Source organism: Haliaeetus leucocephalus, unplaced genomic scaffold (genome assembly GCF_000737465.1).
Source record: "Haliaeetus leucocephalus isolate CR32 unplaced genomic scaffold, Haliaeetus_leucocephalus-4.0 Scaffold130, whole genome shotgun sequence".
Taxonomy (NCBI): Eukaryota; Metazoa; Chordata; class Aves; order Accipitriformes; family Accipitridae; genus Haliaeetus; species Haliaeetus leucocephalus.
In genome coordinates, this window is record NW_010972566.1 from 627,595 (window position 1) to 643,069 (window position 15,475).

At 40.0% G+C, this 15,475-nt stretch overlaps 1 protein-coding gene across 1 annotated transcript in view; it reads left to right on the plus strand.

The window, feature by feature from the left end:
- The first annotated feature begins 8,596 nt into the window (after nt 1–8,596).
- TRDN (triadin) overlaps nt 8,597–15,475 on the plus strand; it is a 114,924-nt gene continuing 108,045 nt past the window's right edge. The window contains exon 1 of the mRNA XM_010585859.1: nt 8,597–8,821. Coding sequence (XP_010584161.1) covers nt 8,800–8,821 — 22 coding nt within the window. The 5' untranslated portion in view covers nt 8,597–8,799. The remainder of the gene's footprint in view (nt 8,822–15,475) is intronic.

Sequence of the window (15,475 nt, forward strand, 5' to 3'; positions counted from 1 at the left end):
GGAGTGCAAGAACTGGTAACGTTACTCTGAGTGATTTAAAACCACCATTAGGACTTAGTCTGCCCGAAGCATTTGCTGGTCACTGTCAGGGCACTACTGTGGCAAATGAAGAGTTGGCTTTTCACTAAGAAGAGGAAGGTACTGATGGGGAGAGTGGGGTAAGAAGGACTCATTTGACAAATGCAGTAACGGAAGCAGGATGGTGTCATTTTCAGAGCAAGTCTGTCAAGTCAGGTAGGAAAAGGAGGGGACTGGGACCATAACCCTGCCTGCGGCACGCACCTCTTGCTGCTTGTGGTCTTCTGCCTCTGTGTGTAACCTCCCCCAGGACTGCGCGGCACCCAAATTTCTGTCAGGCACCTCTTTGCAGTATATGGGACATGATCGTCAACATTATTAGTTCAAAAATTGGTGATGTGTAAAAAGAGCATGTTCTGGTTGGTTGTACTTCCAGTCCTGCGTCCGTGTAGTTTCGATGCTGTCTGGACTTTGTTATTGCTGTAGGTGAACCAAAGCGTTGCTTAACCCAACTGTCATGCTCCGTTTCATATTTGTAGAACAGATAACATTTTTTGTTGTTACTCTGAAATGTGGGGAATAGGAGTATTGTTATATCTGCCTTCCACAGAGTTTAAATAAAACCCTAGCTTCCTTCCCTCTCTCAAACAAAAAAACCCCAAACCCTCCCCTTTCTATTGCCTGTTACCTAAGTAACAAGAAACATGGCTTTTCCTTGTCCATCATAAGGTAGAAGTTAGGTGAAGCGGAATCCAAATATCCAGGTTGCGTTTGCTTCACAAAACCTTTCGCCAAATGTGAATCTGAGCAAAAGTCTGAGCTGTCCAGGTAGCTCAGGAAAGGGGAAGAACCACAAGTGATCAGAAACGAAAATCCTGAAGGCATCGGGGATATAAAAGGGGATTGTATAGCCAAATGCCCACTTCAGAAAGTGTCTATGAATATAAAATAATCAACTAGAGTTAGAATTCTTTCCAAGACCCACAAAATGATCTCAAGCACAAACCTTTATACCAGAGGCCAAATCCCCCCGATGCAGAAAATATTTGTGTCCCAGTCTGGATCGTTTTCCGATGGCACGACGGCTCAACATGCTGCACTGCCGAATCTGGCTGTGTGGCCCCTTCACCCCGCGGGGAACAACTGCCAACAGGTCCTTGGCAGCTGCGGTTTGTGCCAGTTGTACCAGAGCTGCCCAGTTTCCTCAGGCCCTGGGAATGCAGCCGGGAGCTTCCAAAAGTCCCCAATGTCCTTGACTTGCCTTCCGAGCTCTGGGGACTCAGCTGAGGATCTTCTACTCTGTGTCTCCAGGGTAATGCTTTTATTTTCATTTAACCTGCGAATTTGGAAAAAGAAATGGTTTGACTGTCCCTTAAGAATCATTGTATTCTTCTGCATTTGGTCTGTCTGTGTTCTGCTCTTTCAGGGAGATGGGGGAGGAGTAAGGAAGACGTAGCAATTCTTTTCAGTAAATGCTTTGCAGACAAATATTCTTTATGGTTTGCATTAGGGGGTTGGCTTTGGACATATGTTGGAGCTTGGACAGGAATCTAATGTGACTGACAGTGACAAATGGTGACGTACTGTTCAAGGAAAATTAGTGTATATCCGCTATGATGAGTGGTAAAGACATTAATGCTCAAATTTATTTCTCCTTTTAAAAGATACTTCATTTTTTAGACATACTTTTTTCAGTGCAGTTGCAGCTGTCAGCACTGACAAGGCTGAATTTACTAACTCGTATCTTCTATTTGCACTCTGTAAAGAAGCTAAATTGCCTAATGAAAAGGCTCCCCGTTTAGATTTCCTTTTTAAATAGTGATGATGATAATAATAATAATAATAATAATAATAATAATAATAATAACAACAACGTGGGTTCTTCATCTGCAATTCTGACTTTGATCTGTCCAAGACTGTGGCTAGAATGAGGAAGAATGAAAGAAAGAGGAAACAAAAAGAAAAATTATAGCTATTGTTGAAACAAACACATTTTTTTTATAAATCTGGTTTCTGTCATGTAATTTCTTTCTTATAGCTGATAATTGCCAAAATATTATGCCTGCTTTGTATCTTTTTCTCCTTTCTTCTGTATCTGTTACTTTGTATACTTGTGACAAATAGCAGTTTTTCTTGAGTATTTTGCAGCATAGGTTTGTGTATTGCTGGGTGGGTGAGTGTTTTTGTGGCTCACAAAGGGTTAATTCCAGCTGCAGACTTTTGCATTTCAGGAGTCAAAGAATGATTTATCCACTGCCAGGAGCTGATATCTATCCCATCTGTGGAAATGCATAACTCAAGCAGGTTCTAATGTCCCAGGGCAAACAGGGACCTGGGAATAGCAGAAAGACCTGCTGTTAAAAAACCCCACGGGAGACTTAGAGATGCAACTGTATCACACACACCGGGACCTCCGGGACAAAAAGGCCTGCTTAAACTTGTAAGAAAGGTCTAGGATGTATAACCTTCTATTCTCTAAGCCTATTTCCACACTACTCTTGCATTTCCAAACAAATGGTGCTCAGCTTGGAAGTAGCTTTTAATTCACTGTGCCCAGATCCTGCGTGGGTGCTCTCAGAAAAGCCAGGAAAGGGCCAAAACCCACATGAGCCTCCTGAGGTTTTGACTGGAGTTATTTACAAGGGGAATCCTTTGCTAATGTGACTATGGGAAGTCCAGTCAAGCCTGAGTGTCTAAGAACACATGGTACATAATGTGACGTACCAAGCAGAAGAATAAGCCATTAAATGAAAAAGAAGGTGAGATTTCCCCTTGGTTGTGAAGGTCAGGCTGAGCAGATAGTTTAGAGCATCCCAAAAGGGTGCACGTTAGCGAAGGTACATGAGTGTTAATTTTACCACATATCTTTTCCTGAGTACTTGGCGTGAGAACATATATTTGTCTTTGTCTTTTCACATCAGACTTTTGTCCCAAATTGTCTTTCTTTTGGCAGTGTGCTCAACTATGATCATATCTGGAAAAAAAAAAAAAAATTCTATGTTGATTTCTGTTGAAATTTTTTTTAAGAGTAAGGTCTGAAAACAAACTTGAAATGTATTAGTGGAAATTTGGAGCTGGATCTGAAATTTGAAGTTCAGGAACAATTCAATTCTTTTGCTACATGTATTTGTGTGATATATCTCTGAATCTTGCTCTTTCAGCATAGGAACTTGGTTCAAAATAAAAATTTGAAAAAGTAGTAATTTAAAAAAAAAAAAATTCCTGTTCTCAAGGAAAAAAATCATAAGAAGTGAAGTCATCTTGCTTTGAAAGAACATTTTTGACCAGCCATCACACCAAGCTAATTAGGGTATTAGAACAGTTCTCAATATTTCTTATGGGGGTAATTCATGTTATGTCAGAGCCAACCCCCATCTCTACTAATTGGTTGGCTACTTTTTATGTTCTGTACACCATCAACTTTGGGTGCAGCTTGTCATGAAGAAAAGGACAATTAAAGTGGACTTTTTGTCCTTGCTTCTTAAAAAGGGTCAGTTCCAGATATCCCTTCTTCACCATCGTGGAGGTTGTGCAATCTGTGAGACAGCTTCTGAGAAATTTCCCAGATGTGAAAGTAAAGCCACAAGGGTGCTAATCAAACAATATTCATTAAGAATAGCAAGAATAAAGTAGGTTAAAGGAAAAGAAAAAGCGTGTAATATGGAACTGCTAAAGCTCATCCAAATGCAGTCCACCTTGATGTGCTGCGATAGATGCCCTCCCTGAAACTAGCTTATAGTAACACTTGGTACAGTTAGAGCACAAAATGCTGAAAAAAACCACTCTCCTAAACGAGGGGGCTGCTTTAGCCCGATTTCCTTCCACTGACTGTCTACTCAGTCAGCTTGCAAGAAGACCAAGTGGAATATCTTGTAACATCCCTGTTTTATGGATGTTAGAAATGGTTCCTTATTCAGTCGCACATCCAGACTGAGGTTACGCCCGCAGTTTTGCAGTAGGATGTCTAGTCGGGAGTATTGTCTGTGGTAACGTGGAATACTCAGTGTCATAGATGTTTTCTTTTGTACCTGCTGAGTTTGCATCGTGTAGCTTTGGAGTAATTTCTTTTTGTGAAACCTAACCTGCCAAACGCCCCTTCGTGAGCTCAGAGCGCCAGGGTGAAGTGACCCCGGGGTGTTTGTCCGCTGTCCCCAGGCAGAGGCTGATTTGCATCCAGACCAGTCTGCCTGCGGACAGGGCTTCTTAGCTGTCTGTCGGTTGTTCGCATTCAATGTGGGACAGATCTGTTACAGAGTTCAACTAGCAGTCTCCTACATATTAGAGTAGAAATTGTTTAAAGGCACTATGTATGCAACTCTCTAATTGGAAAAATTATGCGGGCTGATTTATGAGAATGTTTAAACATAAACCAAGCTTTAACTTAGAACAGATATGATACCTAGGTCTTGTTTAGTTCTGTACTTTGGGTGTACGTTAGTATATTCAAAATAAGTCTGTACTCTGGTCATCTTGATTCCAAAAATCTTGCAACTGTTCTTCATGAAATATCAATCACAAATGGAAAACAATTACTTTAGAGTTGTGTAATGTTCCATAGAGGGTCACAGCTACATCCCTGACTGATCACGACCTCAAGGGCATCAGAATGTGAATGTGTGCTCCTATTTGTACTGAAAAACACAAAGTATTACTACTGGGACTGAATGAAAATCTCATCTATAAGTAACAGTGTTCCTAAACAAAAATCAAACAAAAAGGAGTGGAAATGTCTGTTTCAGTGGAAACCAGCTGATGCATCAAACAAATATTAGTATTTTTCTTCATATGCACATCAAAGCTCAGTGACAGACATCACTCTAATCCTACCTTTGCCTCTGCATGTGTCTTTATTATCCACTGGATTCAGCACCATACACCCACTCCCTAGCATTATACTCCTATCCTATATTTAGTTCTTATCAGTTGATTACTAGCTGTTTCTGATAACAACATACTCCCAGGATTCATCAGATATATTGGAGTTGAGGTTAAGTTTCCTTTCCTTGACCCTGCTGTGCTGCTGAGCATGCACTGAGATACAAAGCCCTTTTCTTTTGCTTCGTTTGATTTTGTAGGACCAAACTCTGACAATTCCTCGGTAATGTGTTAGCAGACAAGCTCAAATATTGTTCTGCATTTTCTTGTTGACTGACGGTTTTACTCAATTCCTCAAATGCTTCCTTCTATCAGTATGAAAGTCTCTCTTCTCATTACCTAGTAATTCAATGTGATCTATTGTCTTTCCCTATTCTCTTTTTAATAATATCATCAAGACAACCCAGAAATCAGCTCATAAAGTATTTGTATACTCCTACTTTGATTATATGAACAACACAACTTTTCATCTAAAAGCAGGAGTTTGTATTTGAATCTGCCAAATAGGAAACCTCTGACATTTTCCTAAAATAAAATGTTCAAATAATTGCTTTTCTTTGATTCATCAGTTAGGATTCTCACTGAGATACACATTATCTGAGATCAAGGCACGTGGTTGCACGCAGACATACAGTACCTCCTTCTCCCCTCTTCATAAAATTGTTACTTTTTCCCCTATGCGGGCACCTATAGAGCAAAGAGAACCTTCATTTTACTTTCTTTAACACAGACTTGTTTAGCTCAAGAATCTGGTGTGAGAAGGGACACTTAACCTGCTGCTACAACTCCCTCCATCACCACGGAACGCGAGACCTGATCCTGGGACAGGTCATTTACCACGTAGCCCCTGTGAGTGGGAAGGGAACACCTATGGCTGACTCAAGCCAAGAGCATTTTCACATTGTGCCTGAGACCGAAGGGGAAGAAAATGAGGACAAACTGTGTGTGTCCAGGTTTGGATATCGCTTGCAAGAACCAAAGTAGTTTTAAATTTTTCAGTTTTGTCATTGTTCGAAATATGAACAAGGAGAGAGAAAGGACATTTTACAAAGGAAGGTTTCCTGTAAGGTTAGACAGAGAAGGCTCCCACCAAAATGCATTCTGGGTCAGGTTCAATATATAACCTAGGTCAGGGAATTAATGTTTACTTTGTCAGATGAAGAACTGTATAGATTTTGTGCTGGCCTTCTGCATAATGTGAATTTCACAGATTCGTGTAGAAGAAACTCCTAAACTTGGGTCAGGCGCTAAACTTGAGATTTTAACTAAGCTTCTAACCAGCCGTGAACAAAAACTTTGAGAATTTTCCTTGCTTAGACTCCTAAAGAAGAAATATATTCTGTGTAATTTTCAGATGGCAATGTTTGTTTTTCAATATAAAAGTACATGCACATACACAGAAGCAAAACTTGGTTTACCTTAGTTTTATGTATTTTTCCGAAGCCGTGATTATCTCCAGTAAATATGACACCCAGCTCCCTTGACTTTGCCCCCGTTAAAGGGAGCAACTGTGTAACTTCCAATACAGTTGCCCAGAGCTACATTTGTTCTGAGATTTGTGCCTGAGACAGCTTTAGCCTGCTTTCCACAATGAATGTTTTGCATATACAGGGGCTGCAGAGACTACCAAGCAATTCTCCTTCTGGCCACTGGGCTGATGTTGTGGAAAATTGATTTCCAGTTGGATTCTCTCTCTTCCTCTGCTCTTGTATTTTGATTTCAGAATATCAGCCCGTGATTGAGGGTGAGCATAAATAGCAGCAAAGGAAGTGAGGCATGGAGGCGAGAGGGCAGGTGGTAGGAGCTGAAATGGAAACAGTGAGGGACAGGCAACCATACACGTACAGTTATACGAACAGATATGTCTGGGTATGGTCCACAGTCTCAGGATCTTGCTACGTAAAACAAGAACAAAATTCAGACTTTAATATTCTCCCCAGTTCTCTCTTCTCATATACCCAAACTGAACCTTTATTATTTTATTTCAATTTGAATAGTAATACAAGTGAAAGCAATCCTGACTTTGCAATATTGATTAGCTTTGTGCTTCGGGTATTCAGCTGAGATGGTATCTCTCACATCTCAAGCAAGTAGGATAGATGCCAAAATACAGATGACTCCAAATATTTAACTGTTCACGTGAAATGGAAGTGCTCCAGCAGAAGACAAAGAAGTAATTAAGAAGGGCAAGGGCTTTGCCTTATTGTCACACATCCTAGCACACTTTACTATTGTGGGCAGCCGTTTTGTTGATGTGAATGCGATTCCGCAGAACACTTTGGTATTCATGAAAGAGTGTTTTTGAAGGAATAAGGTTTTGCGTAATATCTTTTCAGCAGCCTTAGTGAGGAAGATCCTCTGAGGGACAGGTTAAAGGAGCAAATGGAGGGTTAGGAGGATGAACAGAAAAGCGCTGACTACTGAGCATCAAGTAATCAAAACTCGTCAGTGCAAAAGATTTGGTCGGCAGAACTGAAGAAGAAAGGGGATGGAGCACTGATTGTAAGCTTCGGCTAGAAAAGGCAAATATTTTCAGGCATGTGGCAGGTTTGAAGTGTGTTAGAGGGAAGAGAAAAATCCTGGTGGTGTCTGTAAACCGTTCAGTGAAGCTTCACTTCTGCATCTTGTGCACTGGATAAATAGATTCCTTTCCTTCTACTTTACCACAGAGCCAGGTGCTTATATCTCCTGGGAGGAAGATGAGAAGTGCAAATGCCAGCCCGTGCAGCAGAGACGGGCTGACTATAGGTTCCCTAGTAAGAACCGTTTAAGATGGTTTCTGGTTTCATGTGACGATGACATTTATGTAGAGGTATGCTGGCTCAAGGGCACTTTTTTGCTAATTTCCTTTTCAAGCTCTTGCCCACATACGTAATTCCACAGCTGTGAAATTACAAGCAATGCAATGAAAAGATTGCTCAGGTTTTTAAATCATTATTCTTATTTAAATGGTTAGTGGTTTTGTTCCTCTAAATTGTTTTAAAAGTCTGCTTGTTTTCAGTTTTATAAAGTCTTGTTTAAAATCACAGATTTTTTGACCTGTTTAATTGTTTCCATGAATGATCTAGAAAAAAATCTGATCTGCTTAATATTTTTGCATATTACCTACATTTTTAACAGTGTTCTGTACTTAGATGAACTTCACAGGTATGTGTGATAATTGCAGCAAATCAGAAGAGTACCAAAAAAAAATCCAAGCTGAAGAAGTTACCAATTTCATAGGTTTAAAGTGGTATCTTAACTGGCTCTGAACTGCGACTAAGAATCAAAGTGGAGAAAATCACCTAAATTTACCCTCCCCCTTAGTCAGCAGTAAGCTTCATAGGACCCTCCCCAAACCAAATAAGGCCAGGAAGAATGTGCTAACCACTGAGTGTGCTAAGAATAAAATTGAGCTGGGATGGATAAGGTTACTTTGAACTCTATATTTCATGTTTCCTGACATACCCCCTAAAGAACTGCAATTATGCCAGCGAGGCTGCAGGAGCATTAAACAGTTCTTTCCCAGTTCTTTTGGTTTTTGCTGCCTTTCCATGCGTTCCTGTCCGGTTTAGAGCTTGGCATTTTACTTTTTATTTGTAGTGTGTGTGGTTCTTAGGACGCTAGAAGAAATATGCTGAAGAGTCACTGTGAGGCATGGCTATTTTTGTTAGAAGTTGATACTTTAGACTGAGTTTTACGTGTTGCCTCTGGAAGGCCTTAGGTTGCTCTGGGAGGGCAGGAGTCTGCAGAGGAAACAGAAAGTTCAGAGGGGTGCAGAAGAAGAAGGAACAGAATTAGAAAAGCAGAGGACCTCCCTCCTCCTCATTCTGCAGCTCCTGCAAGAGCCAGCAACCCAGAAGTATTATCTGAGCTGCCACAGTAGATCTTGACCTTTTTAACAGAGTATCTCTTACCATCATCATCATGGCCGAGATTACAGCAGAAGGTACGGTAACTATTTTCAAATATAATTAACCAAAAATGATATGTACTTTGACAGTGTAATTGAGCTAGCGTGTCAATATGATTTGTTGCTCTTAGCAAATAGTGCTTTCAGTCCAGGATCATTTAATTTTCTTTGTTGGATTGCTTTCTACCTTTCTTTCCTCTTTTTCCTTTTTTCTTTTTCATTCCTGTAGCCTGAGTCTCTACCAGTTACTGAAGCTAGATCTCCGTACACCTCTAAAAATAGCGTTAGTCTCATTTGCAGAACAGCAGCGCTTAGGCAGCTCCATTAGAGTGATACAAGAAGGGGAATGTCTGGCTGTCAGGTGGTTCCACCCTCAAGCCTTTGCTCAGGTAAAGCTTTGGTAGTCCCTTATAATCAGAGCTTTGCCAGAGTCGGAATAGCTTAGTTTGGTGGCGCTGATTTTTCCATAAGGAGCCCAGATTATTTGTGAACCGCACATGAAGTTACTGAAGGGTAAAAGCTATCAACCCTGCAATCTTTATTCAGGTGAACTTCTGAAGAAGTCAGTGAGAGTTGTGCTGAAATAAGTACGCCAGAGCTAGGCTTGCAAGAAGGAAAGGCAATTGTATTAACCAGTAAATACATATTCTAAAATATGAATATTTCATGTCCTTTAATATTTCCTGACCATTCATATTTAAATAACATTTTAGATGCATAACAATATTTTATCAACCTCAGTCAGACAGGGAATATATTTAAAATGCAACCTTCTTTAAATTTAATACTGAATATTTTAGTTGAATTTCATTCCAACCCTTTTTTCCAGTGTGGATTACTCCACTGTTTATCTGAATTTAATAATGACACCACAAAAAAACCCCAACTTTTAAACAGTCTTCTGAAAGTTATTTTTATTCAACTTGCCAAGGTTATGTGGCATTTCAGTGTCTGAAAGTTGTACTTTTCATCTTCCATTTTTCATTGTTAATATTTGTAACAGGATCTGCATTAAGCACTATTAGAGAGTGAGCTCACTGTCTTCTAAAGGATTGATGTTAGGACTATGTCAAATTGTACAATCCTTGCCTGCCATCTGGTTAGCCACAGCAAGGAGACAATGTGCGTATGACTTTTTTAATCAGCATTGGACAGATCTATAATTTGCTTCTGGCAGCAAACACTGCCAAAACAGGTAGCTCAGCCTGACAGCCCTAACCTAAATGCTAGTACTAGTTTATTTGGATATTCTTAACCTGGTTTGTTGGAAACATTGGTTATTTTGTAGCTGCTATCAGGGAAATCTGTGAAATTGTATTTGTCTTCCAAAATGCATGTATTAATACCATCAGTGTCAGAGAAGCAGTATGGAAGTACCTCTTGCAAGGTTCTCCAAGTGAAAAAAAACCCCCAGAATTAGCAGGAATTTTAGTCCAAAATTAATAGCATAAATAGAAAGCTTTTCAATTAGTCTGGAAGTGATTTCTCAGTCATTTAGCTTACTAAAGAAAGAAAACAAAAGAACCTAAAATAAAATAAAAATAAAACAAAGAGTCTGAAAATGTTTTTATAGTGCTTTCATAATGTTTTTACAGGTATCCCTTAGCTGTAATATTGTGTGTCTGTCTTCTGTGTTTTTTCTGAGCAAAGCAATAGACTTCAGGTGATAAGGGGCGTCAGCTCCGCAGTAAGCTGACCTTCAGCGTGACAGGTAAATAAGCTATACAACTTGTTTAGTTTAGTGTAGGTTAGTTTTTGTTTTCTTTTATTTGGAATGGACTATTGTTGATTGGCTGATTTTTAAACTCTGGATCCACGAGATAGAAATTTTACTTATGGCAGAAACTAAGAATTCAGCCTGGGGCTAATGTTTCACTGCAGTTTATTCTTCTCTGAGGCTACTGCTGGCACTCACAAGGCAGTTTGAAAGTTCAGCTCTAAACTTCAGCAACATATAGTCTGGCCAAATAAAAATCAATTAAATTACCTCTTTCTTCACAAAATTCCTGTTTGATTTTATTTTGTTGCATGCTACAACCCAGCCCATGACTTGCTGGGGTCTTCTTTATTAGGATTAAAGTACTTGCTCCTCGTGGTAGGTATTCTTAACTCTATTTTACGCTATCGGCCACACATCAGCTAGGCTGTGGGGCTCCTTGTCTTTCTGGGTACCATGCCGGCACGTCAGAGAGCGCGGCACAAAAGCGATGTGGGCTTCAACACCGCCACGGCCAGTGGGGCTGCCGGTTTAGAGAGATGGTCCCGCCCTGGCAGAGGGATGCTGCTGGTGCCCAGCTCAAGGTATCTTTTTCTGACAGCCCGCGTCAATACCGTGATCTATTCAGAGACAGATGCACAGGGCCGATGGGGTGCTCTTCCAGGTCGACATCACGGTAATGACAATGAGACTAAGTGGCTTAAAAGTGTTGCCACCGAGCAATGACCCTGGCCCGTCTACTTGCGTTGCAAGCCCCGTGTGCTGCCTATTCATTTCCACAGCTACAAATTGTTAGCTGTGGAAATACTGGTGAAGTGTACCCGGTGAAAGACAAAAGGCGATCTCTCAAGATAGCAATTTATAAACGTCCTTAGAAAGTTGGCAGGGCCTAGGTCTCCTGCTGGCAAATATTTAGGAGAAGATTCCAAAGGATTATCTTCAGCATCCTCGTATTACATGTAATTGCAACCACAGAAATGTACTATGAAAATGTGGAAGTCCTTAAAACTATATAAAAAAAATCTCAGTACAGATATTAAGTACTCTGCAACACTCTCAGGATATTATTATTATTATTATTATTATTATTATTATTATTATTATTTTGCAGTTGTTATTGTTACATTTCAGCTGTTACTGAGCATTCTGTAATGGCCAGGGTCTTTACTGTGATCCACTTCAGAGCTTGCCTAGAAAGCCGCGGGTGTCTAACTACACCGCTCTGCTGTGTTTATGGACACGGGGACTGGACGGGACCCAGTGGCAGATGCAGTTATTGCTGCCACCGCTGAAATGCGAATACAAAAAGCCCGGCACCTCTGAGAAACGGCTTCTACCAATGTACAGCTTAATCTATACGTGCACAATAGCTCCGGCAGCAGCCCTGTAGTTGGTCCTGTCTAGTCCGACCTCCTGCAGGTCACACAGAGTGCCAGGTCGCTGCTGTCCCCTGGCGCTTTATTCTCCCACGCAGGGACAAGTGGACAGAGACTCGGCTCTGCCTGCTGCAACCCACCCGAGACTGTGCGCCCATCTCATCCGGGGAGGTGAGGAGAGGAGAAAGACAAGGTTTCTATGCCAGCTGTTTGTCTGCCACAACTTATTTCCCCAGCGGAGCAAGAAAGAAGCAGGAGTCGAACAGAAATGTGACAATGAGTCACAGTTTGGTCCCTATTTTGCTGCTGAGAGCTGTGCAGCTACACATTTCGTCTGTCTCGGGGCAGGCTGCAAGGAGACGGGCTAGCCCTGAGGCTACACACAGCTTGTCAGCGACAAAATCAAAATTAGCTTCTGGATTTCAGACCTTTTCTCAGGCTGTTTGATAACTACGAAAAGTTCTGAGATGTAAACCATTTCAAAAGGCGGATCTTGTTAAGATCTGTATGCTTGAAGATTAATATACGTGAAACTGATAATATATGAGAAATAACACACGAGAGCCAGAGGGTAAAATCAGGACGGCTTCACAAGTGTGATAGCCAGAAGCTAACAGCGGTCTCCAGTTGGCAAAAAGTTTAGCGAAGTCACACGACAGGCAAGAGGGAGATAGCTACTTCTCATGGTAATTCATGAGTTGCTGCTAGAGGTGCGAGTTGTGCCGACTGCAAAAGGGGTCTAGATGAATAAATTAGATTAGATGATCCATTTTGATGGCTAAAGGCATGTGAGGTGTTTCCTAGCCTTCAGTTAGACTGCTGTTTAAGCATCGAGTTAGGAGGTTTCTATAGAATTTATTTGCAATAAGCAAATTCGCAAAATGAAAAGATGTTTTCTTTTTCTGGCTTTCAACGTTGATGCAGATGCAGAGAGTATACCTTTTGCAGTGGGGTAATGAAAATACAACAATTTTGGCAATGATTTTTTTTAAGGAATCAGTCTGCTTTTTTTCAGAAGTACCAGGTTAAGTTAACAGCCTAATTACCCAGAGGGACAAAAAGTCAAAATCCCTAGGACTGCCTGTAAAAAAGTAAGTCTTTGGGGCTCCAAATTCTCACTGAAATTCCTTAAAACTTGGATTCCCCCGTGCCTGTGGGCCTGGACAACTGAGCAGGTTAATCTGGCTGCAGCCTGGGTGCTTTCTTGTAGCCTATTGAGGCAAGCAAGCGTAAAGCCAAATTTGTCAGCTGAAGTTTTAGGATTAAGAGTTTGGGGGCAATGTTACTCACAGCTGGTGCGGTGTCTATGCATGTTCAGTTGGTTCAGAAGCTCTAACATGTTGTTATCTTAGGTAGCCCCTTAGAAAGTCAGCTAGCAATGGACAGCAGGAAATCTTAAAACCTAAGAACCAGAGGTTCGAGCTAATGCATCCTTTTGCTAGTCCATGATGGGCTAAAAGCGTGTGCGTGCAGTTACCTCGTGTTTACTTGTGTGCAAACAGCTGGACTGTACATCTGATCATTTATTCACTTTTTTTTAAAAGAACCTTGTGCTCATAAGTATTTGGAACATATTTTAAGGTTGCTTATATAATGAGAAATATGTTTAAAAGCCTAGTAGTGTTTTCAAGTTATTGGGGTGATCAGTTCCCACTGATTTAAAAACAAAATCTGTGCAACTACTTAGCTTCTCAAAAGTCCCAGTCTACACTTTCAGGTACCTAATTCTTGTAAAAAAAATCAGGTCTATAAATATTTTGAGTACTTTTACCCATTGCCTACCATGTAAACCGTGAGTAAGAGGTGGATTCATGCTGCTTTTACTGCTCTGCTCTGGAAAGTAAAAACTGGTTCAGTTTAAAACACGTTTCATAATACAGGTTTGGCTGCAGTCCAGGATACACTGAGGACAGAGAAGCCAGAGATGCCCTCTTTGAGGCAGGTCAGCTGCTTACAGAAATGGAGAAGCTTTCTTTTTCTTTCTGATGCTGATATTCCCTGGTTTGTGCTCTGTTTAAGAAGATTGAACTAGTGGGCAGTGCTCATTTTACCAGCTTAAACCATATTTAAAATAGTAGAAGGTGGATTGCTTTAAATCAAAATGATTGAAAAACCTTTTAAATCACCAAATTTAATCATGATTTAAACCAGCAAACAAGAAACCTGGGTTTCAAAACAGCAATTTTAATATTTTTTTTGCATATGTCTTCTATCATTCTTTTTCCCAAAAGAATGGAAAAGAGACACTGATTTCTGTTTGCTGATTATTAATATGGTGACTGAGTACAGCCTTTCTCACTAAATTTGTGCCTTTTGCTCCTAGAGAGAAAAATAATGTAAATATTTGTCTATTAAACAGTTCTGTAGTTCAGGAGCCATTTATCCATATTCTTAGTCTTTACATGGCGGGGGGGGGATATGATAGAGAATGGTAAACCGTGCATTTCTTTTTTACTAGATAATAATTTCATTTTTACTTGTGATTTCTGTCAGGCTTCATTAGGATGGAAATTGGAATTCAATTAAAATGGTACAAACCCAGCATTTTAAAATTGTTTATTTGTGTCTTGTAGATGTACTGGATATATAGGAAAAGTCAGTTTTAAATAGAACCTGTTTTGATAAGCTAAGTGATTTATTAAATAAATATAATACTATTTGTAATTTAGTTTCTGGCCACTGCATCCTACAAGAATATATAACTGACGGAGCTCATTTTCTTTCATGTAATGTTTATTCAAAGGGTAGAGAAAGAAAATGTATTTTCTACTTTAAAAAAAACCCCAACTAATTACTTCTTGACATAGAATAAGATAGTAATTGACTTCAAATAGTAAAATAAATTGAAATTAAGAACATAGTCTTTGCATTTGCAAACAGGTTGTACTAAAAATAAAAGGTTAGCTTAATTTGACTCCATTTGCTTAACCAGTGATTTCCAACAGCCCAGTGATGTCTTTCACTTTCTTCACAACTGTAGGGCTTGATCATAGCTTTTTGTTTAAACAAAAATGATTTCTATAGGTGGTAGTGTAAGAGTGTAGAGTAGTGTAAAAGTGTAGTCCTTAGCACGGGTTTTGTTATTTTATATTACATTTTTAAAAGGTGTATTTTTAAAAGCATTTATAGAAAACTTCTGTTTGTGATTCAAAAAGCACCAACAATTATATTCCCCGCCTTCCCCCACTGCAGCATCATTTGAGTGGGGCTTCAAAAGGAGAATTATTAAAGATTAATATTGAAATGTCTTCAGTAGTTGCAGATGTATAAATAGGTGTAAACCAGCAACAATGTCTTTTCCTACAGTGCTCTCACACTGATTTAAAACCAGTTCAAGGGTATGGTCAAAGAGAACTTTACAGAGACGTGCAGGCTTAATATCCTCACTGCTTTACATTGGCAGATCACACTGGTAACAGGGAAGGCGAAGTAGATAAGCAGATCTGAACTGTAAAGTCACTGCGTCTAAAGACTTAACTTAAAGCTAATGGACAACCAGCTATACTTCTTATCCATATGATCCCACTGTCAAATTCTCCTGTCAGCTTTAAACATTTGTACTGGTAATTACCATTATTTCATATTTTAGTCTTAGCC